Raw genomic sequence first — 25,126 nt, forward strand, 5'->3', positions numbered from 1 at the left:
AGGTGTAGTCACTGCTCCTTCGTATCAAAAATGGCCAGCTGAGTTGGTTCAGGCATCTGATGGGGATGCCTCTTGGGTGCCTCGCTTTGGAGGTTTGCAAGGCACAGCCTGCTGGGAGGAGACCCAGAACTCGCTGGAGGGATTATAAGCTGCCTGACCTGGGAGCTGAACTGTGTTGCTGGGGAGAGTGACATCTAGAATCCCTTACTCAGCCTGTTGCTACCACAACCCGACCTCAGATAAGCGAATGATAATGAATGAAATGAAATTCAACCATACTGTATATCTAATTTAGAACACAGCTCAGGAGAAGAATCTTCTTCCGACCTTGTTTAGCCAGCTTCCACCATCGTGACCTGGCCACTGTAAGCACAACAAGTCTATCTGAACATGTACTGACCTGCATAAGCTGCAGTGCTTTGTTCTTGACTGTTTGTTTCTCGTCAGGGCTGTAGCCAGGCATGGAAAGCAGATTGTGAATGTAGCTGAAGATCTCCCACTGAATAAACAAAAACACACACACATCATTTAAAAGACACAATTCATCACTCTTGCAAACGCTCATATTAAAATGAACATCTATCAACCATTTGCTCCAATAAATCTGGAACGCATGATACCTTTCTGAGGGGGTCGTTAAGGTAGCAGTCAATGATTCTGTCATACAGATGTTTCTTCTCATAAAGAAATTCACAGATTTGGTAGCTGTAGGGAAAGACAAGGACAAAAGGTTCCAGATATTCTTCATTAACAAAGGTAACAAAGTACAGTTATTAAATTAAAATGCCTTTGGTTCCAGTATTATGTCAGCTACTCACAACTTGGCCTTCTCCGCCAAAGTCAACAGTCTTTCTTCATTAAACTGGACTGCACCTCCAGCCTGCAACAGCTCCAGCAGAACCTACAAACCGGGAACAATAAAGACTAGTCACATGACATTTAACCATTTTTTTGTTCTTTTAGGTTCTATTTCAGAACATTTAATTTAAAATAAGCAACACTAGCAAGTCAGATCAGATCTGCTCAGATCCCACAGTAGGGATGAATTTGAAAACTTATGTTGCGGAAAAATGCTGAAATCTGAAAACAGAAATTGCTGAAAGTCACTGTACAAATGAAGGTGAACTGTAACACTGGCATATAACAGAGCTACAAAAGGTTGTCCATGGACTTGAGACTCTGATATGCTTACATCTTGACTGAATTGATAGAAAATCTGAAATATATTGTAATGGTTTGCTTAAAATAACATGGAAGCACAAATATTAATCATTAACTGCTTCATTAACTAAAGCAGCTGAGAACGGAAACACAGCACTATAAAAACTGGAAGGCAAACACAGAAGCTCAGAATGAAATGCCTTAACACGTGTAGAATGCACTAGCATTTTGAAAACTAGAACAAGACACAAAATGAGTTTCTACTAATGGGTGAACTGTAATGGTGTACTTTAAAGGCTTCAGTTCAAATTTAACAAAACTATAACCCCAGTAAAAAGAAGAAGAGAGAAGAGATGTGTAGGACACGGGATTCAATCCAGTGTTCTGCTGCAGGTATTATTTTTAAATCATTTTTAGTTAGTTCATCTCATTTGAAGGCTGCAGATAAGGTCCTGTTTTTTAAGGAAAAAAAAAACTTAAGAGCTTCTGCAGAAAATAATAAAAATATCAAACTTGTTATTCCAGATGACTACACTACTATGGTTAAGATCACTAATTTTCAGTTTGTACTCCAACCTGCTGTCTTTCAGTGTGCCTGGAGTCATCATCTGGGCAACACAGGAACTCCAGAACCTGGAAAGATAGTAAGAATTAAGACCACTTTACAATGGAGAAAGACCAAAAAAAAAAAAAAAAAAAACATTTGCAGAGTAAAAGAGTTAAAAGTTCAAATCACTTCTGTATCTATTCACGTAAAGCTTGCTTTAATAACACGTATGTCCTCTCGTTCTGTCTGTCTAAGTTTATGTTGGCATAAACCTACCTATAGTACATAAACCCAGGCTTCTTAATCAGTCTACACCAGATCACTTCAAGTGATATCCCTGGCATCCCTTTCTTTTGTCATTTTTGGTCAAACAAACCATTTTAGATGTTGTTTTGGTTGTGTAGTTACTTTTTGTTGAGGAAAATTAAAGTTAAGGATATGGTACATCTCTTTGGGTAGCAAGTATTTTAACTGGGTTTGTAACAATTGCAGAGAAGGAAAAAAAAAGTTTAAGATATATTTTTGTGTTGAAATATTCTCATGGCCTTTGTGTGCCTATACACTGTGCTTCATCTTGTGAGTCATCTTTGAGTGAACATATCAGGATAATATCTTTAATAAAATCTTTGGGGTGCAGGTTACCTGATCAAAGAGCTTCCTGTTCACAAACAGTGTGTTGTCTGGCTTGGCCATCTGGCGAGCTAAAAAGGTGAAGAGCCCGCCCACCTGGGAAGGAGTAAAGTCTGGGTTGTCCACCATCACCTAAGTAAAAATAAACACATGCTAATGTTCAAACCAATGAAAAGGATGAAGACAACACAAGAACTACAATAGCCATTTATGAAATTAGCTAAACTTCTCCCCATGAGTTGTCTCTCTCTGTCTAAGGTAAAAGAGATCAGATCTGCCACTGCTTTTATATGCAGCTCTTGCTTGGGTGTCAGAATGACAGAATGCGGTGAGAAGTGTGCAAGGTTTTAAAAGTCCTAGGATTTTGTGTAATTTAAAAATTTGAATTACTAAAGATGCACTATACACTATTATGCATGAAGAATGTTCACTGGATTTTTGTTGAGTGCTACTCTGAATTACTGTGACTGAGTTCAACACCCAAGAAAAATGTTGTCTTGGAAATAGTTTTGCGGAGTCATGTGTTTTCAGAGAAGGCTAATATCAACAAGCCTCTCGTCATGCTCAATGCTCATGTATTAATAAGACTTGGCATTTTTGTTCTAACATTTTTGTAAATGGACATGTGCTGTCCCATATAAATAGATGAGTGAGACAAATAATACAATAAAATAAATATGACATCAAACACAACAGCATCAAATGATATTACCTTAAGTAAGATGTCCACTATCCTCTGCTGGTACTCGAGGGCCTGCTTGTCATTCTTAAAGTCTTCAAATGTCTAGAATGAAGTAAGAACCAAATGTTATATTACAGAGAACAATATGAAGATTATGAATTTATTTTGGCAAAACAAGCCGAGGTCAGTATCCAAATGACTGAACTGTCATTTCAGTAGTCATTGGGTCCTAAAACCTGCATATGGAACTGTTTCTGCCACAGCACAGCTGAAGCTGTGAAACTCCACTATGCTCTTATGTCAGTGAGACAACATGATGGCCTGATGTTTCCCAGTTGGCTGTTAAACATCAGATGATTAGCTTTGGGTGGTATGGTAAGGATGTGTGTCATACAACCGGCATCAGTGCTGGCATAATTTTCCCTAGATCTGGGTTTAGGATTCATGGCTTTAAGTACTTTGACTGTCCCTTACAACCTCTCTGCTGGTTCGTGGGTAACAATTATGTGATATAAAGAAACGATATGAAGACATCTCACCATGGCAAGGACATTGAGAAATTCCCGGGTGTCAAAGTGGAGCAGAGTATGAATATATGGGAAAACTTCCTCCTCCTCTGATGAGTCGGCTGAATGAAGACGGATCAGGAACTCAAACACCTGACACAGACAAACACACACAACATTAGCTTACTAGTAAGTTTACTTGCAGTTAATACAGCTACATTTCTTCAGGTGACACCTAAGTGCTACTATCCTGATCAACATCCTCTTGCACATAGCTGAACACATGCCTCAGCACAGACAACCCCAGACACTTTTAGTGTATAAACGATACTGAGTACCAACCCAATTATAGACCAGCTTCTCTTCATGTAAAGATGTAATGGGTTGTACCACAAGAAAAGATACAGCTTGATCGTGGAGATGTCAAAACCCTTACACCGTCTTTCATGTCAAATACATCAGTTTTCTAAAGTGCAGAAGTCTGTCATAATTCATTATTATATAAATTTCACAGAACCTATAATTAGAAAACCATCCCAACTTGCAGGTATGTTTCCTGTTCCTCTTCAGGGTTAGGACCCTAGTACTAAATTTGAGTCAAAACAACAGGGTTTAGACCACCTAATAAATAACTCCTGTTTCTGGATTTTTAAAGACTTTGTATAAAAATGTGTTAAAACTTTGTAACAACTAAAGTAACAGAATTTACTTATAGTCCAGTCACATCCTGTTAATATCAGATGTTTGGTAAAAAGTATATTTGGATATGATAATGAGAATATGTATCTGGTAACACAGCATTGAGACTTTGTGGAGTGTGTTCCAACCAATACAGAGGAAAAACAACAACCTCTGAACACAACTTGATAGTCCTACAACCAATTAGAGTCATTCTGCTGTAAACAAATTCAAGTCCATGGCACTGGATGACTGGATGACTTCAAACTCCTAGGACAGGTACAAATGGACAGCAGTCAATCGCTAGGTGGTTGAGATTAGGTGAGCAGGAGAGCAACAAGATGGAGACATTGCTGGGGTTGTACCATTTGTTGTTGATCGTGAAAAATTCACCACTGCCTTTGGTTTCACCACATTCCTGCATTCTTTCCTTTTGAGGCTTTAACCATTTACCACAAATCCAAACTCTTGTGCATATCATATATTCAATATAAGTAAGTATACAGACATCCTCTTCCATGGGGTTTGTCGTCTACATACTTGGTTCTTGACTTGCACCACAAGATCTTCAGGGATGTCTCCTCGTGGATATGCTCTCCCTGCAAGACAGCAGCTGTATACACAAATGCCATTACATATGTGATTCATCTTTAACAGTAAAAGTGCAGTAGCATGTATCTATAGGTGGAGACCAAACGTTTGGCCATAATGTACGGCAGCTGCATGGTCCAATACACTAAAGAGTCAACTGATATCTTTGTGATTTACCTTATGTACACCAGAAGTTTGTTTCCCATGACCACATCCTCATCTGACCAAGAAGAAGAGGATATAGTTACTTTGAAACATGCTATTAAGATGCTAAAAATAGGTATTTCATCCACTATATCTGGTATCCAGCCTTACCTGACAGGCTCCTCCCACCCTTCAGTGTTGGACCAATGACTGCAAACAGTTTCTAAAATATAAACACAAAGTACACACACAAAAAATTATGAATGGTCCGTCCTGGTATTAATGTTATTTAGACATGTAACGTCGACCCAAACATTGTTGCTGACCAGGCACCCCTACCCCATAGCAAAGATACCAGCCATCCCCAGCAGGACAATGTGGCCTGCCACATCATAAAACTGCTTAGGAACAACTCAGAAAACATGAAAATTAGTCCAAGCTTTTGACTCAGCTTCCGAACTCCCCATACTCTGAACTGATCAAGAATCTATGGGATCGATGGGTTTTTATTATTAAGGGGAAAAAAAAGATCCAAACCTACATGGCCCTGTGTGAAAAAGTGTTTGCCCCCAGTGTTAAAACATAACTTAACTGTGTTTTATTGCAGAGTTCAATTTCTCTAGCCACACCCAGGCCTGATTACTGCCACACATGTTCTCAATCAAGAAATCGTTCAACAGGACCTGCCTGACAAAGTGAAGTAGACCAGAAGATCCTCAAAAGCTAGACATCATGCCGAGATCCAAAGAAATGCAGGAACAAATGAGAAAGAAAGTAACTGATATCTAAGAGTCTGGAAAAGGTTCTGAAGCCATTTCTAAAGCTTTGGGACTCCATTATCCACAAATGGCTAAAACATGGAACAGTGGTGAACCTTCCCAGAAGTGGCCAGCCGACCAAAATTACCCCAAGAGCACAGTGATGACTCATCCAAGAGCTCACAAAAGACCCCACAACAACATCCAAAGAACTGCAGGCCTCACTTGCCTCAGTTAAGGTCAGTGTTCATGACTCTACCATAAGAAAGAGACTGATGGCAAAGTTTCAAGACAAAAAACGCTGCTGAGCTAAAAGAACAAAGTCTTGTCTCAGTTTTGCCAGAAAACATCTTGATGATCGCCAAGACTTTTGAGAAAATACTCTGTGGACTGAAAAGTTGAACTTCTTGGGAGCTGTGTGTCCCATTACATCTGGCGATAAAGTAACACAGCATTTCAGAAAAAGAACATTATACAACAGTTAAATATGGTGGTAGTAGTGTGATGGTCTGGGGCTACTTTGCTGCTTCAGGACCTGGAAGACTTGCTGTGATAAATGGAACCATCTACCAAAAATCCTGACGGAGAATGTGCGGCTATCTGCTCGTGACCTCAAACTGAAGCGAAATTTGGTTCTGCAGCAGGACGTTGATCCAAAACACACCGGCAAGTCCACCTCTGAATGGCTGAAGAAAAACAAAATGAAGACTTTGGAGTGGCCCAGTCAAAGTCCTGACCTGAATCCTACTGAGATGCTGTGGCATGACCTTAAAAAGGTGGTTCATGCTCGAAAACCCTCCAATGTGGCTGAATTACAACAATTCTGCAAAGATGAGAGCCAAAACTCCTCCACAACGCTGTAAAAGACTCATTGCAAGTTATCGCAAATGCTTGATTGCAGTTGTTGCTGCTAAGGGTGGCCCAACCAGCTATTAGGTTTAGAGGGCAATTAAACATGCAAAAAAATAAGAAATCAGGAAGGGGGCCAACACACACCAGTGTACGTGTATGTACATATCAGAATCAGAATCAAAATACTTTATTAATCCTTCAAGGAAATTGTTTGTAGATGGCCATTTATCTCCATCTTTAACAGTTTGTGTACCCTTGTCTCAGCCTGTCAAACCTCAAACCTTTGCAACACATCAAATCTTCTGTTTTGAGATTTCACTGAAAAATCTTTGGCAGCGGTGGGATTCGAACCCACGCCCCCGAAGAGACTGGAGCCTTAATCCAGCGCCTTGGAACGCTCAGCCACGCTACCACACACAAACTTAAATATGTGTATATGGACACGTGAATGTGTGAGTAAAGGTATATGCAAGTATGACTAGACAGATGTGCATGGCGGTGTGCACCTACTAACAACACTCCGTTAACTGTGAGTGCACAAGAGCCCTGGCCGACGAGCATCAATGGGAGTGGATTTGCATGGCCTTTAAAGAGGAACTACCCCTTGGACGGATGGACTAAAGCTGACTTCAGGGGGAACTCACAAAAAAGACTGCTGTAAATGTTCCTAAGTGAGTCTATGACTTACTCTGTTCATGTCATTTTAATCTGTTCTTTACGATTTGTCTATGCCCTTCTTGTCTTCTGGTATTCAGTAATGCTATTTATTTATATATACACTGTTCAATGCAGTGTGACAGTGTCCATTTAGCCTAGCAGTTAATTTACCCATTGAACGGGGTCAACATAGCTATGACTGTTACAGCTTCAGAGTGATTTAATAAGAGTTGCCTCTAGTCTTAACAGCTATCTATGTGTCCCTGCAAGCTGGTATGAAAAGTTAAATGATATCAACCATCAGCAACTGGCAGCTGCGTTAGAAAAAATTGTGACATTAGAAGCAATATCAACATATTAACTTGTGTTTATTGCTGTTATTAATGCAATGGTGGTCATTATAATTAGGCTATTTTAACATAAAAATTACACTTCAGCTCAAATCTTTACCGTCAAATGGGAAAACAGATTTCTACAAAGTCAGTTAATTCAAACATGCTGCTCCTGGAAGAAAGTATCCCTCACAGAGAGTCACAACTGGCTCCCAGATCTCTTCCTAGATCCCTCTCAGCACTGGGGTCCCACAGGGTTATGTGCAGAGTACAGTTCTCTACTTTCTCTACACACATTATTGCAAAACAGCTCACTTGTCCAATAACATCACCAAGGTTCCTAACGACAAAACTTTGGTTGTGTGCAACTCTTGGGGGGATGAGTGCAGAGAGTAATAAAAACTGAAGAATAGATCACTGGCTGCCAGCTGCCCCCACTGAAAAACCTTGTCATGTCACGATACTTCAGTGGTACTCAGAAACCGATTTTTCCTTCAGCCATTGTCACATTGAATAAACAATAAATTACTGGTTTAATCTGCACTTTTAGTTATATTTATAAATTACTGGCCTTCAGTGCCATTACACTATTTTATTAGAATGCTGTGCAGTGTGTTTTATGGTGAACTAATACACCACTTGAGTTGCTGCTGATAATTTTGTTGTATACTCATCTTAAACCACATTATCCTGACAATGTCATTTTTGTTTCCAGGTTTTCTTGTAAGAAGTTATATACCTTTACATACGTGCGTGGAATGGCTTATCTCAGCAAGTTAGCCCAAAAAGGGTGGTGGTGCGTAATAGTGTGTAATTCTTACATATTGATATTAATATTGAAAAACAACATTTTAGCAGAGAATTTACCTCCATTGGAGTAATGAAGTCATTCATGCCACTGTTGAATACATAGATCATTGCATCAAAGAGCTGGTTCTCCCAACACAACTGAACCACCTGTATACACACAAATACATACAAACAGAAGAGAACATGAAATAAGTGGAAGTGTGTAGCTCAGGGATCAGAAAATACAAGGATATTTTTCCACTGAGCTTTTTTAAATTTGTAAATCTAAATAGATTACATGTAAATAAGATCTGAACTGTTTCTACACACATATACAAACCTGCTGTATATCCAAGCTGGTGACATCTAGATGGACAATGCATCTCTCCAAGCTGTGCATCATACCGCTGCCATGATAATGGGCCAGGAGGTCCTTCATAATGGGTGGGGTGAGGTGACCAAGGCGGTCGGCAATAATGTACGACTCCAGTGACTCCAAGAAGACACCCTTAGCAACCGTGTTTTCACACAGTCGGGCATATATCTGGTCAAAGAGCAGGTCTCTGTACATGAGAGCACACAGACACAGAACCCAGCATTGATAACCTGATGGTGGCAATAGAGTTATCTCACTAGATCACCGCAATCAGCCACAAAAAGACACAAAATTTAGTTATTTCAACCTCAACCAAAGCGGGGGATGTAGGGAAACTTATCAAAAGTGATAAATCTAAGTGGCAGTTCAGAAATAATGATGTTTGTATTACTTCTTTTCTCAGAAGCAGATCAACTATCAAATCCATGTGTCAGCTTGATTGTGTCATCAGCATGCAGGACAGTTCAGTTCCTCCTCCTCTGAAGAACTACCTCTTATTGAGCAACTGTCATGGATTTGTTTAGCAGACAAAACTACTTTCATTTCTGTTTTGCCCTTTTACAACATTCTTACCTATAATCAATAGTCAACCAATCCTTTAGAGTTCCCAGGAAATGTTAATATGTGTCACTCTGATGAGTTTTAAATAATAACTTGTAGAATGTTTCATAAAGGTTGACTAGAGCTGGGTGGTATACTGAATTCAATCAATATATAGAGTTTTAGATTTTGAATAATATGAAACACGGCTCCATTTTCTTCTCCCTCTGTGACCCATATGGCCAGTTGACTGCAGTGATGATGAAACGATGACTGTTTCAACATGGAAGACATTGCTGAACTGTGTGAATTCTGTAAAGAGTTTATTCCTAGCAGTTTTAGTAAGCTCAACATTATATTCCCAAAAATCACTTTAACTGTTTAATGTGATATGTATATTCAAGTGATATGAATGAAATGAAAACGGTGATAAGTTTCCATTACATTTTATTCATATCACCTGAATGCTTTGTTATATATTTACTTACGCCCTCTGAAGCAGCAGGCAGTAATCTACCAGGACTGGAACCACATCCTGAACAAATCAGAGAGAGATAGGTGAGGTAGGAGGAATATTCATTTCAAATGCTCAAGTCAGCTGATGATAGTGGTCGTGCTCACTTAAATCTGGTCTAATCATGTCAAACCTGGAATACCACTACTACACTTCACACATCTGTGGGGCATTCAGAGCATTTAAGTCTGTGTACTGTCACACATGTGCACAACTAAGTAATTATCAGGACAATGAATGGAAGGTTACCTGTATCTAAAAGATTCCATACAGGAACCCAGGCACAAAACATCATCATCATTCAATTCAATTCAATTCAATTTTATTTATATAGCGTCAATAACAATACAAATCGTCTCAAGACGCTTTACAAAAACCCGGCCTGAAACCATCATCACAATCTTTCTGCTTCAATATAAATTCTACAATTTAAATGTTGATTTGGAGGCTTATGTCAGTACCGACAGATGCACAAAAAACTCAAATCTAAACAGAATGTGCTGGAAATCCAAATAAATCACACTGCCCAAATGAAGGTAAACTGTAATACTGCATGTAATATAGATAAAAGCTGATATCTTGGAAAATGCTGATTTCTAACCCGAATTAGCAGAAACACTAAATGCTAAAAAGGAATCTGGAAGCTAATATATAAAACTTGAGTGGCTAAACTCCATCAGCTCAAGAATTTGAGAGGACAAAGGCACCTCAGGGAATGCAATTAAATGTCTACTAAAGTGTAATATGTTAAACGGTGTGAAGGGCTGAAGTTCAAGATGACACAAAACGTAAGTAAGGAAATAGAGAAAGAGGACAAGGGACCTGGTGCCATTTGTGATGAGGGCCACTACAAGTGATTTACTGTTTAAAACATTTAGATTTTAAGTACTATTAAAAGTACCAGTGCTTTTGCTATATGTTATTTAATAACTAAATCAAAGGCTGCAGATAAGGTCTTGTTATCAGCCAGAAGCTTTTATCTTTAAGAAATACTTTACAATAGAAAGCTATTGTTTCCATCAAATGTGATACACTTTGAAAAGTCAACATATTACAGAGTTCCTGGCAAGTTTGTTTGTACATTTGTGAGCATATATTTTGCCAGTGCAGTACTTCGCACCCTAGTAACTAGTAGCAGGGTGTTTTATTTTGAAAATCTGACATAGATCCCTTCTGCTGGCCCCTGATAGGGACTTTGAGCTTTTTGGAAAGTTCAGGATACTATAGAGCTTCTTCCTAAGCTCCTTTTGCCTGGTACAGACATTTATTACAAATCTTAAACATAACTGAGCTTTCATTTTGAGAGTCCAGCATACAGAAAAGTATCCTGGTACCTTCTGTAAGGAGCTTTGAGCTTTTATTTTGAAAATATGACATGCAAAGTGTCTCTCCTGTTAATCTCTCTGTATTATGTTGAAAGCCTAAGCTTCTATGTAGCTAATGAAAACTGCTCTTTTGAAAGTACAGCATGTGTGTGTGCAGTCAGTTAAAAGCCATCTGTCTTGTGCAGTATCAACAGGTGTGATTGAAATATCATTTACGTGTATGTAAACAGAACAATGGCCAGAGGCCAGCTCCAGTCAAGGCTGCCATGGTGATGGTGCCTGGCTCTGATTCCTCCGAGCCTTTGTACTGAGACCATAGCAAAAGTTGCCTCTGCCCACTTCTGAAACTCCTCCTAAAAAATGGTCCCCGGGAGTGGTGCCAGGGTAGGTAACAAAGCTTCAACTGACAACGTCACTTGGATAGTGGTGAAATGTCTTGAGAGAACTCAAACAAGTCCAGTTCTGTTTGTTTTAACTTAGATATACTATACCTATACTATATAGGCATAGGTATATGCTATACCTGGATAACGGTTGATTGGCAAAGCTACTGCGTATTTTCTGAGCTCTGCCAGACTACACACTGCACCAGCAGGACTCCATTCCTCTACTATTAACTGATGTGTAGGTTATATAATTTAGGGAACAGCAGAATATTGTGCTCCGTCCCCAAAACAATGATACCACCATTTCAGAAGTTTGGAATAGAAAGGGTTAAAAATGATAATGCTCTTCCTATTAGTAAATGAGGTGCAACAGCATTGTTCTCTCTTCTTTCTCATCATATACTTCCAGCTGTTCCAACTGCTTACTGACCACAAGCCGTATCATAAACACACTACTAACTATTGAGGATAAACATGCCAACACCTACAGCACAACGTTGTTTACTCGGTTTTAGTTTTACTATTTCTGAACAATTGCTTTTGAATATATAACCCGGTCCGTTTAATGTAGTTATTCATTTAAAATTGATATTTAGTAATATTTTATGAGACTGACATACTGCTTATGAACCTGAGGCTCAACAGTAGTCTTTGTGACACCCTCCACCACTCTAACAATTTGGCCAACATTGTGTCTAATATAATCAAATGCAGATGCTGGCAACGTTCAAACCCCAACCACCTATTTTCAAATCCACTAAACTGTTCTGACACATGTCAGCTTTATAAGATGTAAAATTGTGTGTTTGCATTCAGAATACAGCTCTTTCAGTAAATATGGATTTGAATGGTTTTTCTTCTACCCTACTGTACAGTAGAACTGATGGTACTTTGCTATCGTGCTGACTTTGTGGCAGACTAAACCATGTAAACTGGCACGTTGTAGGCATGTTAATTTACCTGGAAATGCTGTTCCATCACTTGGATCTTGCCGTGTTCTGGACACTTCTTCAATGCATGCTCTGCAAACTGTAAAAGTATCTCCACCATCTGTGCACAGACAGTGCTATAGTAAGTTCAAAAACAAGCATAGCACTGTCAAAGCACATTGTCCAGGGTAGACAGATTTAATATAGAAAGCAAGGCTTTATTCACGTACCTTGTCACTGACCACGGCCTTCCTTTTCAGTGGATCACCAAACAAGCCTTTAACAAACATCACACATTAATGTTACATTGTCTATCTATTAAACAACTGATTTGTACATTAACAAGTTTCTATTTAAACTATCTTGGATTAACTATAAACAACAAATAATGTACTTTCATAGCAATTGTGAAACTCCACAACAGTCAAGTTAAACGTAAACTGAGTGCAAAATGGCTCTTCTGAGTACACGCAAATCTTAAATGTGCAGTCTTTTCCAATTGGTTGTCCAACAGGATTCTGTCAAGGGAGAGGCTTAATAATTATTCAATACAATCTGAAAAACTTTAGCTTTAGTGTAGTTAAAAGCAGTTTAAATATGTGTGAAAAGTTGCATGGTTGCTTTAAAAAGCATGCACTTCTATTACTTTCATTTAGGGCGGAGAGCCCATACACTGATCGGCCACAACATTACAACCACTAACAGGAGAAGTAAATAACATTGATCATCTTGTGACAATTCAATGTTCTGCTGGGAAACTTATGGACCTGGGATTCATGTGGATGGTACTTGGACATGTAAGGTTATGCCTGATCAGTGTATACCTGTAAGTATATGCTGCAGCAACACATGTACAGCAAGACAACTGGTGCAAGAGCACATTCTAATATGGCTGAGGTCACAAAGAATCAGTTCAGCTCCATGGTCTGATTATCAAGACTGAGACAATAATCACCGTTTGTGATATCTGTTAACTTAACCTGATATACATCAGATTATGTCAGCATCTCTTTACACTGCAAACACGATTTTGCTGTGTGATGTGATTGCAGCAAAAATATTGAAGTAGACTGTACAAATCATATTACACCTTCCCTAATCAAAGGGCCATAAACCCATATACACTAAGCATACTAGAAACGTGTATGTTGTGACTGGGATCGATAGGCTGATTTAAGGCTGCTGGATGTGTGCCGTGCAGTATACTCACCAACCACAGCTTTAGCAGTTCCCTCGTGGAAGGACCAGGCCAAAGAGAGAGCCTCAATGAAGTGTTCCTGCTTCAGCAAACAATCTATACGCTGGACACAGAGACATTGACAAGGTGTAACTGGGATCATGCTTGGAGTGTCCAGTTTGTCTATTTTACAGCAGAAATTAGAACTGACACATAAAACAAGTCTCTAGGACTGCCTCCTTCCACCCACACAATTTAAAAAAAAAAAAATTAAGAATAAAAAAATGATGCTGAAAACACAGTCCATATATTTGTGGCTACTATAGTACTAAGGTTATTGGCTACTGTAATTTGCTGCAGATAGACTCCACAAACAGACTCAAGATTTTAGTCATGTTTACTGAAGGCAATATCAAACATACCTCTCTCCAGTTCCTCAGTGTCATAATGTGAGCTGACTGCAAGACAAGATAAAACACTGTTAAAAATGTGACAAATATATCCAGGTTGTGAAGTTAATTACCAGATCTTAAGGGCTGTTTGTTCTAGGGCTCAGTATAATTGAAACCTGTTTGAAATACCAAAACCTCTAAAAACAAAACATTCTACCAACATGCTATATAAATGATTTATGCAATGACCTGCATGTAGCATCATAAAAGGACTTTGTTAACTTAACCTAACTGATCGTAATCGGTCGTATTTGCTAATTATTCATACTGTTAATTTAAATGGAAATGTTTTAGAACTTCACACATACTGCAACTAGTCAATCAGTCAATCAAGATCCAATCAAGTGTTTTGCAGTATATGTGCTTGTTAGGCGTTTATACTGTGTACAACAATGTGTAACCTGGAATATGTAACAAAGCCACTCCTACTGTACTCTATAGAAAGCTGAGTCATATGCCAGTAATTTGACAATAGCAAATGGGAACCAGTCATATATTCCATAATGTTTTGGTTTTGCTGTATTTCCTTTCTTGAAGGAGTACAGGACTGTCAAACCAAGGACATGCTGCTAAAGGCAGCATATTTACTCTCCCATCATATTAGAGTCTCTTTAACATACAGCACAAGTGAAACAGTTTTTGGTGTCAGCCTGCTTTTGCCATGAGAATATATTCATTCAACAGCTCCCACATGGACAATTTGCGTGGAAAGATAACTTCACAAAATGTACATGCAGACATGGACAACATAAGAGTTGAATATGAATATAATACAATACCTTGGTGCCCAAATAGACAATCTGTCCTGCGTAGCTTGAGACTGATTGGTAACAAGCCTTTTCTCCCACTAAAGCCTGGAACATAGGCACACTGTTAGATACACACATAGGTCCAGTCAAAACTGACATTACCTTCAGCTGAACTTCAGAATTCATTTTATCAAATATGGCAGGATTTTAGTTTGTTAGGTTTTTGTGTGTGTGTTGATCTAGCCATTCTAATCTAACAGGGAAGACTCTTCTAATTTTAGAGCAGCACATTTTATGATGATTATGAGGATTCATTCAAAATCAAGAGAAATATGGAAAATGTGCGGGTTGTCGTGTATAAATATTTTGTGGGTTCACAGTAATATGTGTAAAAATAAACATCTGAATGTTCTACTAATATGTTCTTAGCTATTTAAGTTTATTAAGTAGTAAAATGTCACATCACTGTACTTTTTGGAGTACTTTTTATATGACAACAAAACTAAAACAGACAGAAGCTCCAAGTCGGCATAGAAAGAGCTGCTCAACTCTGCTATGCCATGTTCACATTAGTTCTAAATGTCAGCCCTTAAACAGCAATAACGTCTTGTCATTCAAGGCCAATTAACCTTACACCATACACTTTTACTGCATCTTACACTTCACCTCATTCTTGATCTAAACAACATAAAGTTTAACCTCTGATCCTGTCTTCAACTAATCTCTCACCAACGCCTGGGAGACATTTCCTCCAGTGGCCAGCGATTTGAAATGTCGGCTGTTATAGACCAGTTGCACCTGCTCCAAGTCCAGAGTCTCCAAAACCTCCTGAGAGGGTCGGTCCACAACCTGAAGCTTTTCATGGCTGTCCACAAGAACCAGTGTATGGCTGTTAATCCACTGCGGAGACACAGAGGCGACAGTACAAAAGGTCATGCTTTTTCCGTGACAATAAACAAAGTTATATAGCCATAAAAACCTGACCCATTATTAACTGGAAAACTAGAAAGGGCGCTGCTTCAACTGCTACAAGGCCCCAGAGATCATTCTGAATCACTACTCTACCCAGGGGCACATTTAATCACTGTCTATTAACTGCTCTTGCACACTCTGGTATATAAATAGATAAACTTTATTAATCCATTTTCCACCGTGTTTTAATTCTGCCACTTATTTGTTTAATGAAGAGGCACAATTACAGAAACTGTATATACACTGATCAGACATAACATTATGACCACCTTCCTGAACAGCTCAGGACGGTGTCCTGCTGTGTCTGGTAACAGAATGTTGTCAGTGGGGACCTTCGGGTCCTGTGGGTTGAGGGGACGGGCATCTGTTGATCATCCTACAGATACTTGATGAAAGGTGTGGCCATGTTTTTTGAGTTGTTCCTAAGCCGTTTTTGTGTGTGTGTCTGTGTCAGGCTGCATCCTGCTGGGGATGGCTCCTGTCATTAAGGAGTGTCATTGCTATGGGGTGGGGGTGTCTGGTCTGGTCTAGGTGGGTGGTACATGTCTAAGTAACATCCACATGAATGCCAGGTCCAAAGGTTTCCCAGCAGAACATTGAATTGTCACAAGATGGTCAATGTTATTGACTTCACCTGTCAGTTGTTTTAATGTTGTGGGTGATCAGTGTAAATCACTCAATAATAATTAACCAAAGAACGTACAGATTATACAATGGGGCAGCTCCCATGAGTCATAGGGGAGTGAAAGTCAGATATCGAGGGATAAATAAATAAACTGCGCTACAACTGGCCCACTTGCCTGTTTTAGGTACTTACACTCAAACTAATGATGTCACAGCTGAGATGGAGTTGTCGTTGCTTGATGACATGAATGGTCCCCGTGTCCTCCTTCTTTACCTGGGCAAACAGCAGTGTTCCCAGTCATTATCATTTCAGTAAGAAAACATGATCCAGTAAGCAGACACAGACACTGTTGAAGTTAAAAGGGAGGTTGGGCAGATACCAGAAGGAAGTGGACTGTATCTCCTTTGCAAAAAGCCAGAAGGGGATTGACAGTCTTCTGAGCAGGAACAAACTGCCAGGCAAGCTGGGGAACACTGGATGGATCCGACTAATGAAAGAGGATGCATAACATAAAATGAATATCTTGGGTCTCTGCAACTGTATAGCACTTTTATGGTTATGGAGTTGATGTCACGTTCTTTTTCTGGGCACAAAATATTGCTTATTAACCAAATGTAATGCCAACACTAAACATTTATGTTATTTTCTTGTAAAAACATTTAATTGGTCCAGCTTTCAAAACGTTTTTAAAAAACTCAAGCATTGTGAAGGTGTCACTTTGGATAATGTTGGTAACCGTGATTCTCGTCATTTTTTGACTTTTACAAACCAAACAATCAATGAATGAATGGACAAAATTATTGACTGATTAAGAAAAATAATAAGCTGCAACTGTGTAAAAACACAACTTCTATATTAACCAATTAAAACACTTAAATCATTTTTTCCAGTTTATGAATGCAAGAGTAATAATGACATGTGAACGATCTGAATACTTCCTGCACACCTGCTGATAGCCCTACATGAAGTGTAGATAAGACCACTCCTTATTACATATATTGCTGATTTCATCATTGACATAGTTATTACCAGCTATCTGTCTTACTCTGTGGTTTCAGTAATGTTGAGGTATATCAATGTTGTTGCACTCATTCCGATTATAATGATAGCACGATCACTGCAGGAACTTTATTATCCTCCACAGTAAGTAGTATACTGTATTTAACTATTGGTTTACTGGATCATACTGGAAAGTACTGAGCATGAAGGGTGATCTGTGTAGGTGCAAGAAAACTAGAAGTTTCTTTGGGACTTTTCATACTTTTCGTAACTTATTAACTCATTAGTGGGGACTACTAAAGTACCAAAAATAGTACGTAACTAACTAACTTGCAACCTCAGCACAGAATCAGAAGCTAACACAGAATTAATACCAACACTGTTTGGACTTTTCCCTGCACCAGAATAACCAGGTTCTGTTACAACTTCATCCCACAGGCCCCCAGACTCCTGATCACTGTTTTTCTTAAGCATCTGTGTATAGTCATTGTTGACTGCTGATTCAGTGAAATGTAATTTCATTCTAATGTACGTGGTTGGTGTATAGCTGGGATGACGGATTAAAAGTCTTAGTTTCAGTAAATATAAGCCATCATGCATTCATTGACAACAGGATAGACAAAAACAGAAATTCAGACCTTGCTGTAAGGAAAAGTCATCCAGACTTTCAAGGTGGGCTTTAGTCCAATGACCAGAATCTGTTGAAAGGAAACCAAAAGGCAAAAACATCTCAAACTTCGCACATAGTGTGTAGATAAACGAAGGTTGGACAATGCACTGTGAATACCTTAGTGAGAGAGGCCATAGCCAGCAGACAGTAGTGTGTTACGGGATGGTCTTTGAAGTCTGGAGGAGCACGCAAAGGTTCAATACAACAGACCTCCCCTTTAGAACCACTGAAGAGACATCGAGAGTCACAAGACCGCATACCCATGACCCTCCTGGAGAAAAAAAGAAAGAAGATGAAACAAAAATAAAGACAATAAGCAGGTCACAGAAATTAGAGGAAAAGTAAGAAGGTGCACATCAGAATCCCTCCCTTGTCAATGGTCACAATTATGTTTACCAGGGCATCTGTTAAACATATTTTAGGTTAACTGTCCCACACAATTAGTTTGTTACATATGTTAAATCCATTCATCTATTATCAGTAACCGCTTGCCCTCTAGATGGTTGCAGGGCCTGGTTGCAGGGCCTGGAGCATACCCCAGCTGTTATTGGGCAAGAGGCAGGGTACACCCTGGACAGGTCGCCAGTCTATCACACTCACACCTATAGTCAATTTAGAATCACTAATGAACCTAACGGGCATGTGTTTGGACTGTGGGAGGAAGCCAGAGCAGCCGGACGACTCACGGAGGAATAGGTAGAAAATTTGCAAATATTTGTACAATGTACAATATTTGTACATCTGCACAGGAACAGAGCACAGTTCCTATTTGACAGGAAAACAGTTTTCTCTATAATATGTCTGTAAAGCTTCTCATTCCCCAACAGCTGAATAAGTTTTCCACATGCCCGAATACAGCATCCTAACTGATCATGCTGGAACATTAACTATGGTCTCCAGCACCATAATGGGCCTCGAGGAGACAAAAATGCAACTAAGGATGCCAAATGAACCCTGAAACTGTGACTGAAGATCCTAACTTGGAGGGAGACATCAATGCATGTATCCCTGTGTGCACTTTACTGTCACATCATAGTCTGATGGAAAAACATTTTGGACCAATCACACCGGTTGTAATCTACAGTTGTGATTGGTCCACAATGTATTTCCTTGTTCACATCTATCAATAGCTGGACAAGCACGCAAAATTCTCCTTCCTTCTGTCCATCTACTCAGACACAATCTCTCATTTGTGTGTTGAGCTGCTCAGTTCCAGTCTTCATTGTCTGAAGTAGACAGAGAAACACAGCATAGCTGACTAGCCACCAACCAGCACTTATGAGCGTAATAACAGAATGATGTGACACAACAGCCCACTACAGCGTCCCAGCCTACTCTGTGTAGGTCCCTTGCAGTACAATCCAACCATGTGCTTACTTCAGGGACTGACATATTTCACATTTGAGAGAAGAAAATGTCTTATGACTAAGTGTACTGCACACATCTCGATAGTTGGAGCCTCTGCTGGGTGTCACCCGGCCTCAGAGTGATGAAATATGTTACCATTGTCTTCCAGTGGGAGAGAAGTGAGACAAAGAACACACTGTGGCACACATAAGCCTGAATTCTTCATGGCTGTTTGGGATTGAAGACACTGCCTTGAGACCATCACTATTCTACTTTGGTGAGGGTTGGAGTCAACCTGAAAGACAGGTGAGAATGTTGTCCACCCTCTAAGAAGAGATCCCCTTCACTCAACAGTGAACTGAGGACAAAACCGATAAAGATTACTCACTGAATGGGAGCTAAAAAACTCTTTACAAAATTCCCATGTCCTCTGGCTTGTGTGAGCTAAAGGTTTTACAGATTGCTTTTTCCCAGGCCAGAGCACCCATCCACTTTTTCAAGTTAGAGAGATTGATGTGAAAGTAATGCTGAATGTGCTTCATTCAGGGGCAAGGAAAAATCTGAACAGGGAGATACAGAATGGCTGCGTAACATAAGTCAATGACCCTGTGAATGAGCCTGTTGTAAAAAAACTAAATACATAAAGCAATCTTACTTACTTATATTATTTAAATGAGAATGATTTACCTGAAAGCCAGCTCAAAAACAGATCCTCCACTGTCATTGCACACCGCAAGAGTGGGGTCATCGGTGAACTACAGACAGGAAAAGGACAGACTTTGTTAAATTATCAAGTATCCAGCTCATATCACAATAAGCCTATTTGTGAGTGTGTGAGACACAGTCAGTTTGTTTGTTTTTGTGTGTTAACTGCAGCAGCTAAAAAAGCAAAGCAATGCTACTCTAAAGAAAGTAGGTGGTTGAGCAGATGCATTTGTGTATGGCTGGTTAGAAGGGACATGGAATATGAACTGAACATGTGTAAAATCATGTGATTGTTTACAAAGAGAAATGTGACTTCTCTCGCTAATTCCCATCGATACTCTCACTGCAGTACTTTGAATCAGTTGGAGACTTTTTAGAGAGCTATCCAGCAATCTGAAAATAATGAATTACAGTATTGTAATAATGACATTTCTTTCCAATGGCTGTATAGTCCATAATTGTAAATTTAAAAATAATTAGAAAATGGTCAATGGACATAAAAGAGCTACGAGGAAATACCATCAAATGTTCAGTTTCTATGCCATGTCAGAACAAGATCAAGGGTGTGATTAAAATTTTAATTTCAATTTTATGTATATAGGTTCAGTAACAGTTCCAGTTGTCTCAAGGCACTTTCCAGAGCAAGCACTAAGGTCACAGTGGTGAGGAAAACATTTTAACAGGAAGTAATCTTGAGCAGAACCTAGCTCATGTGAAGGAACCATCAGCTAGGTAGAGACATGGTAAGAGGGAGAAGAGAAAAGAGGAGAGGAGAAGACAGCAACAGGAGGAATAAAATAATACATACATCTGATTCATGCATTCATGCATTCATTCATTCATGCAACATCTAAAAATGATATAATCAGGAGTAACAGATATAGCTGATGCATTTTACATAAAACAATTTGTTGTTTGTTTACATCCCAAGAGAAGCCAATTGAGTCTAATAGTGAAGAATTCAGTCAAAGATTCTGGCTTTCAATTAAGTTGTAGCTTAGTTTAGGTTTAGGATTCACTATTTAAATACAGTGGATGATTGCTAGCACTCCTCCTCGTCCTCGCTTTGTGCTTCAAGGAATGTGACACTCAAGAAACAAAGCGCTTTTGTGGGTTAAATAATAATAGAATTGATGATGTTGCCATTGCTGTGTCAACATGCACAAATGCATGCTTTGAGGACAATCATCATGGATCCTGCTAATGTATGATACAAACTCAGAGGAAAGTCTTACAACCAACCAACCAAACAAGTCCTCTCAATATTTAGTTTTGAACATGGTCCATTACTCCTTATTGGCAGGTCTTAATTAAACTGAGTTCATGCGTGTCTGCATGGTTGTGTTATACTAATCACAGGAGCACTTGCAAGCACATACGTGGGAATAATCATACAAACATATGGACAAGGGGTTCATTCTTCATGTCCATGGTGTCCGTGTACCTTCACATGCAGTATAGCGGTTCCTGGAGGGTGGGCATCAGTGATAGTCCTCAGAAGCTTCCCATGTGCTAGATCCCACATTGTAATCTAATAATGCACACAAACAGATAAAGTTAAAAAGATTGTTAAGGATCTCAAGTGTAAGAGGTAAACACATCATCTACTGTATATTACTGTACAAGCTAAACTATATATATTGTAAGCAACACATTTCAGACATTTATACAAATATAACCTTACATTTTACTAGTAGGATAACTATTTGCACTGTCATAAAAACAAGTTAATTTATTGAAAATCAATACATGATTTTTATATTGGTGTGTAGACTATCCACCGCATAGGTCGGACATGTCAAACTCAAAGCCCGCGGGACAAGTGTATCCACAGTATCTGTATGATACTACAAATCCCAGACTGCATCGCAATCACTGAACTTTTGGCATCAGGCAGGTACGTCAATCAGCTGCCCCTCCCAACTTTATTGACAAACTCATCGGTGTCTCATGGTTGCCTCTGCAACCGTTTAGCGTATCGGCAGACTACGGCAGCACGGCGCTCTGAAGCTACATCAGTCCGTACGGCTGACCCATAAAAGCTCAAACTACAAGCATTAGAGCACTAAATATGGTAGCACCATAGACAGTAAAAAGATGTAAAGATATGAAGATATAAAGTATGGGTAGCACACACGGCAAACAGAAAACTTAGTAAAATATAAATGACAACACCACTACAGCTAAACACCAGTTGGTTAACATACATACTAACATACAGACACACAGAAAGTACCCGTCAGCTAAATAACAGCAGCATGTTTAACACGGCATTAGCATGCTAGCTTAGCCTAGTGGTTAGCTCTGCTCTCTACCTTATAGTAACTACCACATTAGCCCTGTTTATCTCGTTTTATTCTGGCACCATTTCAAAGAGTCGATAACAGTGAATTCATTCAACATACAGATAACATTAGGAAACAATACTGTGGACTATTAATCTCTCAATGTCTTGTGAAAAATAGCATTGTATTGGCCCCAGTTGGTAAAACAGTCCCGTTAGTAAAACAGTTTTTTCTTTATTATGGCTTGGAAAAAGTTCATATATCTAATGAATGATTTGTGATGATACATCTGAAAAGACAAATTGTATCTCATTTTAAATAAAATTCCATTCTGGTTGGCCCATGATTTGGCGTCGGCTCTTAATTTTGGCCCCTCACTGATTGAGTTTGACACCACTGGCATAGGTCATGAGTTAATACAAAACAACAATATTTTCATTTGTATGAAATGCAATACAAAAAAACGTATATAAAACATTATATATTTGTATGTGTATTATTCACCTGTCCCTTAGCAAAACCGCAGAGAAGTCGTGAGCAATCATGGTTGATGCTAAGGGCGGAGACAGCTCCAAATTCTGCTCCTGATGTCTTGTTACCCAAACAAAGCCGCAGAGCTTGACTGGTATCTAAAGAGAGAGATGAGGAAGTTATTAACTTCTGAAACAGGAGTACAATTTTAAACAGCTGTGTATGGTCAAATAAACAAGATTTTCCCAGTCCTCAACTTTAAAGGGACCAGTGTGTAGAATTTAAGGGAATCTAGATGAAGAATATAATATTTATTTGTATTATTCAATTTGCTCAATCACATGTAAATGTAAAAGGTATTTATGTTTAGATTTTGGGTTGTCTTCAGTTGAACCCGCCATGTTCACCTGCCAAGTTTCTGCAGTATCCCAGAACAGATTAAAAATTCTAGCTCTAAAGACAGTCTTCACTGATGTTTTTATGTTAAAATGGAAGCAACCATAGGTTCTCCTACATGATTAGAAAGCGAGGAGTGAGGGAGGGGTGTTCGCTTTGTGGCAACCATCAAGCTCACCATTAGATGCTGCTAAATCCTACGCACTGGGCCCAACAGTGGAAACTAAGAGCACATCAATATAAATGAACACCGACAATAAATGAGCTGGTAAAGCAATAAAACTGCTAACTGCAAATAACCAAATCAAAACACAAAGCATTCTCCCGAAGAATCGTCACCTAAAAGTGCTTTAGTGGTTTGTGCGTCCCAGATAAAAGACCCTGGGGCTTGGTGGGTCCAGGGGTTTCTGAAAGCAGCAGGTAAGTAACTTGATGCCAGAAGGGCTGCAGCTTCAGTAGTGAGACGCAAAAACTTGGGTGTGGAAAAAGTATGGAGAGTCCATGGAGAAGTATTTTCGGTTGGCCTCAAGCAGGTTTCAGCAAACCATATACTGTGGTTTCATGTTCGTGCGTGTGAGGACTTGGGCAAAGCCTTGTCTATATCCTGGCCAGAGGCTGCTGAAATAGCTAATGAGCTCCTAAGAAGCAAGGCACTGTTAAGAGGTGGTCGAGATTTGCCTTGAGATCCTGAAGGCTCTGGATATTGTTGGACTATTCAGACTGCCTTGCCTGTTCATGTAGCATTGAGGTCGGGGACAGTACTTGTTGAGAGGCAGACCATTGTGGTGGTTCTCATTTTCAGTAAACACAACTAGTCGTCTGGTCGCTGTACAACCAAAGTGAGAGCTTTGTCTGTATCCTGGCCATTAAGTCAAGCATGTTTGGGTGTTGCACTCTGCTGGGGTAAAACAGCCAAACATGGTATTCATGAACAGGATCTCAAGGTGCAACCAAGGTGACAAGGGTGTCCAGTATGGGAACCTCAGAAATGCATCTCTGAGTTTGGCAAAATATGTTACTCTTAGCTTTATCAGGCAGAGACCTTAAGAACACAATGGGCCGGATTACAGCCAAGTGGGAAGCGGCCGGGATGAGAGTCAGCACCTCCAAGTCCAACGCCATGGTGCTCTGTGAATTGTTCTCGTCAGGTTGAGGCAGAGTTCCTGCCCCAAACAAAAGAGTTCAAGTATCTTAGGGAGTTCACGAGTGATGGTAAAATAGAATGAAAGACGGACATCTGGATGGCAGTTGCAGTAATGCGAGCTATGTATTGAAACATCATGGTTAAGATTAAGCTGGGCCAGTAGATCTGAGTTCCAGTTCCAGTGGGAGCTTGGAGTAGAACTGCTCCTTCTTTGCGAAAGGGACTAGCTGAGGTGGTTTGGCCATCCAGTGAGGATGCCTCCTTTGCACCTTCCTTTAGAGGTTTACAAGGCACGGCCAGCTGGAAAGAGACCCCAGGTATATCCCCAGGGATGTATCTCAACTGGCCTTTGGAATGCCTTGGGATCCCCCAGGAAGAATGCATAGCCAGGAATAGGGATCTGAAATTCCAGACTTTGCCTGTTGCCATGGGTACCCGACCTTGGATAGGCGGATGATAATGGAATGGAAAAAACAAACTCAAAGCATGCATCAAAGTCGTTCATCCAAACCAGACTGTACATGAACGGTGACGTCTTATTGCCAGTTATGGTACATAAAATGAGTAACATTAATTTTGATCTGACAAGGATGGTCATACCTTTTCCTGCCTCGGCATCATTATTTCAGCAATGTAAAGAAACATAGGTCAGGCACGGTGAAATTGAAATCCTTATCAGTCAAAACCCATATAACATCATAGTTCAAATCAACTGTTGAAACAAATTAATTTTGTAT

The 25,126-nt window shown here is 39.5% G+C and overlaps 1 protein-coding gene across 3 annotated transcripts in view; it reads right to left on the reverse strand.

Annotated features, from left to right (window-relative positions):
- Positions 1–25,126, reverse strand: part of vps8 (VPS8 subunit of CORVET complex) — a 50,145-nt gene that overhangs the window by 11,517 nt on the left and 13,502 nt on the right. For 2 of the 3 annotated variants that reach the window (XM_084561853.1, XM_084561852.1), the window contains exons 7-32: positions 22,883–23,007; positions 21,538–21,624; positions 20,076–20,143; positions 18,159–18,312; positions 18,010–18,069; positions 16,752–16,859; positions 16,565–16,645; positions 15,505–15,675; positions 14,806–14,880; positions 13,997–14,032; positions 13,608–13,698; positions 12,628–12,674; positions 12,429–12,518; positions 9,732–9,778; positions 8,668–8,890; positions 8,406–8,495; positions 5,111–5,162; positions 4,973–5,015; positions 4,745–4,817; positions 3,560–3,679; positions 3,051–3,122; positions 2,351–2,470; positions 1,738–1,794; positions 819–901; positions 621–705; positions 401–499 (exon numbers count right to left, since the gene is read on the reverse strand). In XM_084561853.1, the coding sequence (XP_084417979.1) occupies positions 401–499; positions 621–705; positions 819–901; positions 1,738–1,794; positions 2,351–2,470; positions 3,051–3,122; positions 3,560–3,679; positions 4,745–4,817; positions 4,973–5,015; positions 5,111–5,162; positions 8,406–8,495; positions 8,668–8,890; positions 9,732–9,778; positions 12,429–12,518; positions 12,628–12,674; positions 13,608–13,698; positions 13,997–14,032; positions 14,806–14,880; positions 15,505–15,675; positions 16,565–16,645; positions 16,752–16,859; positions 18,010–18,069; positions 18,159–18,312; positions 20,076–20,143; positions 21,538–21,624; positions 22,883–23,007 (2,357 nt within the window). The remainder of the gene's footprint in view (positions 1–400; positions 500–620; positions 706–818; positions 902–1,737; positions 1,795–2,350; positions 2,471–3,050; positions 3,123–3,559; positions 3,680–4,744; positions 4,818–4,972; positions 5,016–5,110; positions 5,163–8,405; positions 8,496–8,667; positions 8,891–9,731; positions 9,779–12,428; positions 12,519–12,627; positions 12,675–13,607; positions 13,699–13,996; positions 14,033–14,805; positions 14,881–15,504; positions 15,676–16,564; positions 16,646–16,751; positions 16,860–18,009; positions 18,070–18,158; positions 18,313–20,075; positions 20,144–21,537; positions 21,625–22,882; positions 23,008–25,126) is intronic. The other variant, XM_084561854.1, reaches the window with a different exon arrangement.

Source organism: Chelon labrosus (assembly GCF_963514085.1).
Source record: "Chelon labrosus genome assembly, chromosome: 15".
Taxonomy (NCBI): Eukaryota; Metazoa; Chordata; class Actinopteri; order Mugiliformes; family Mugilidae; genus Chelon; species Chelon labrosus.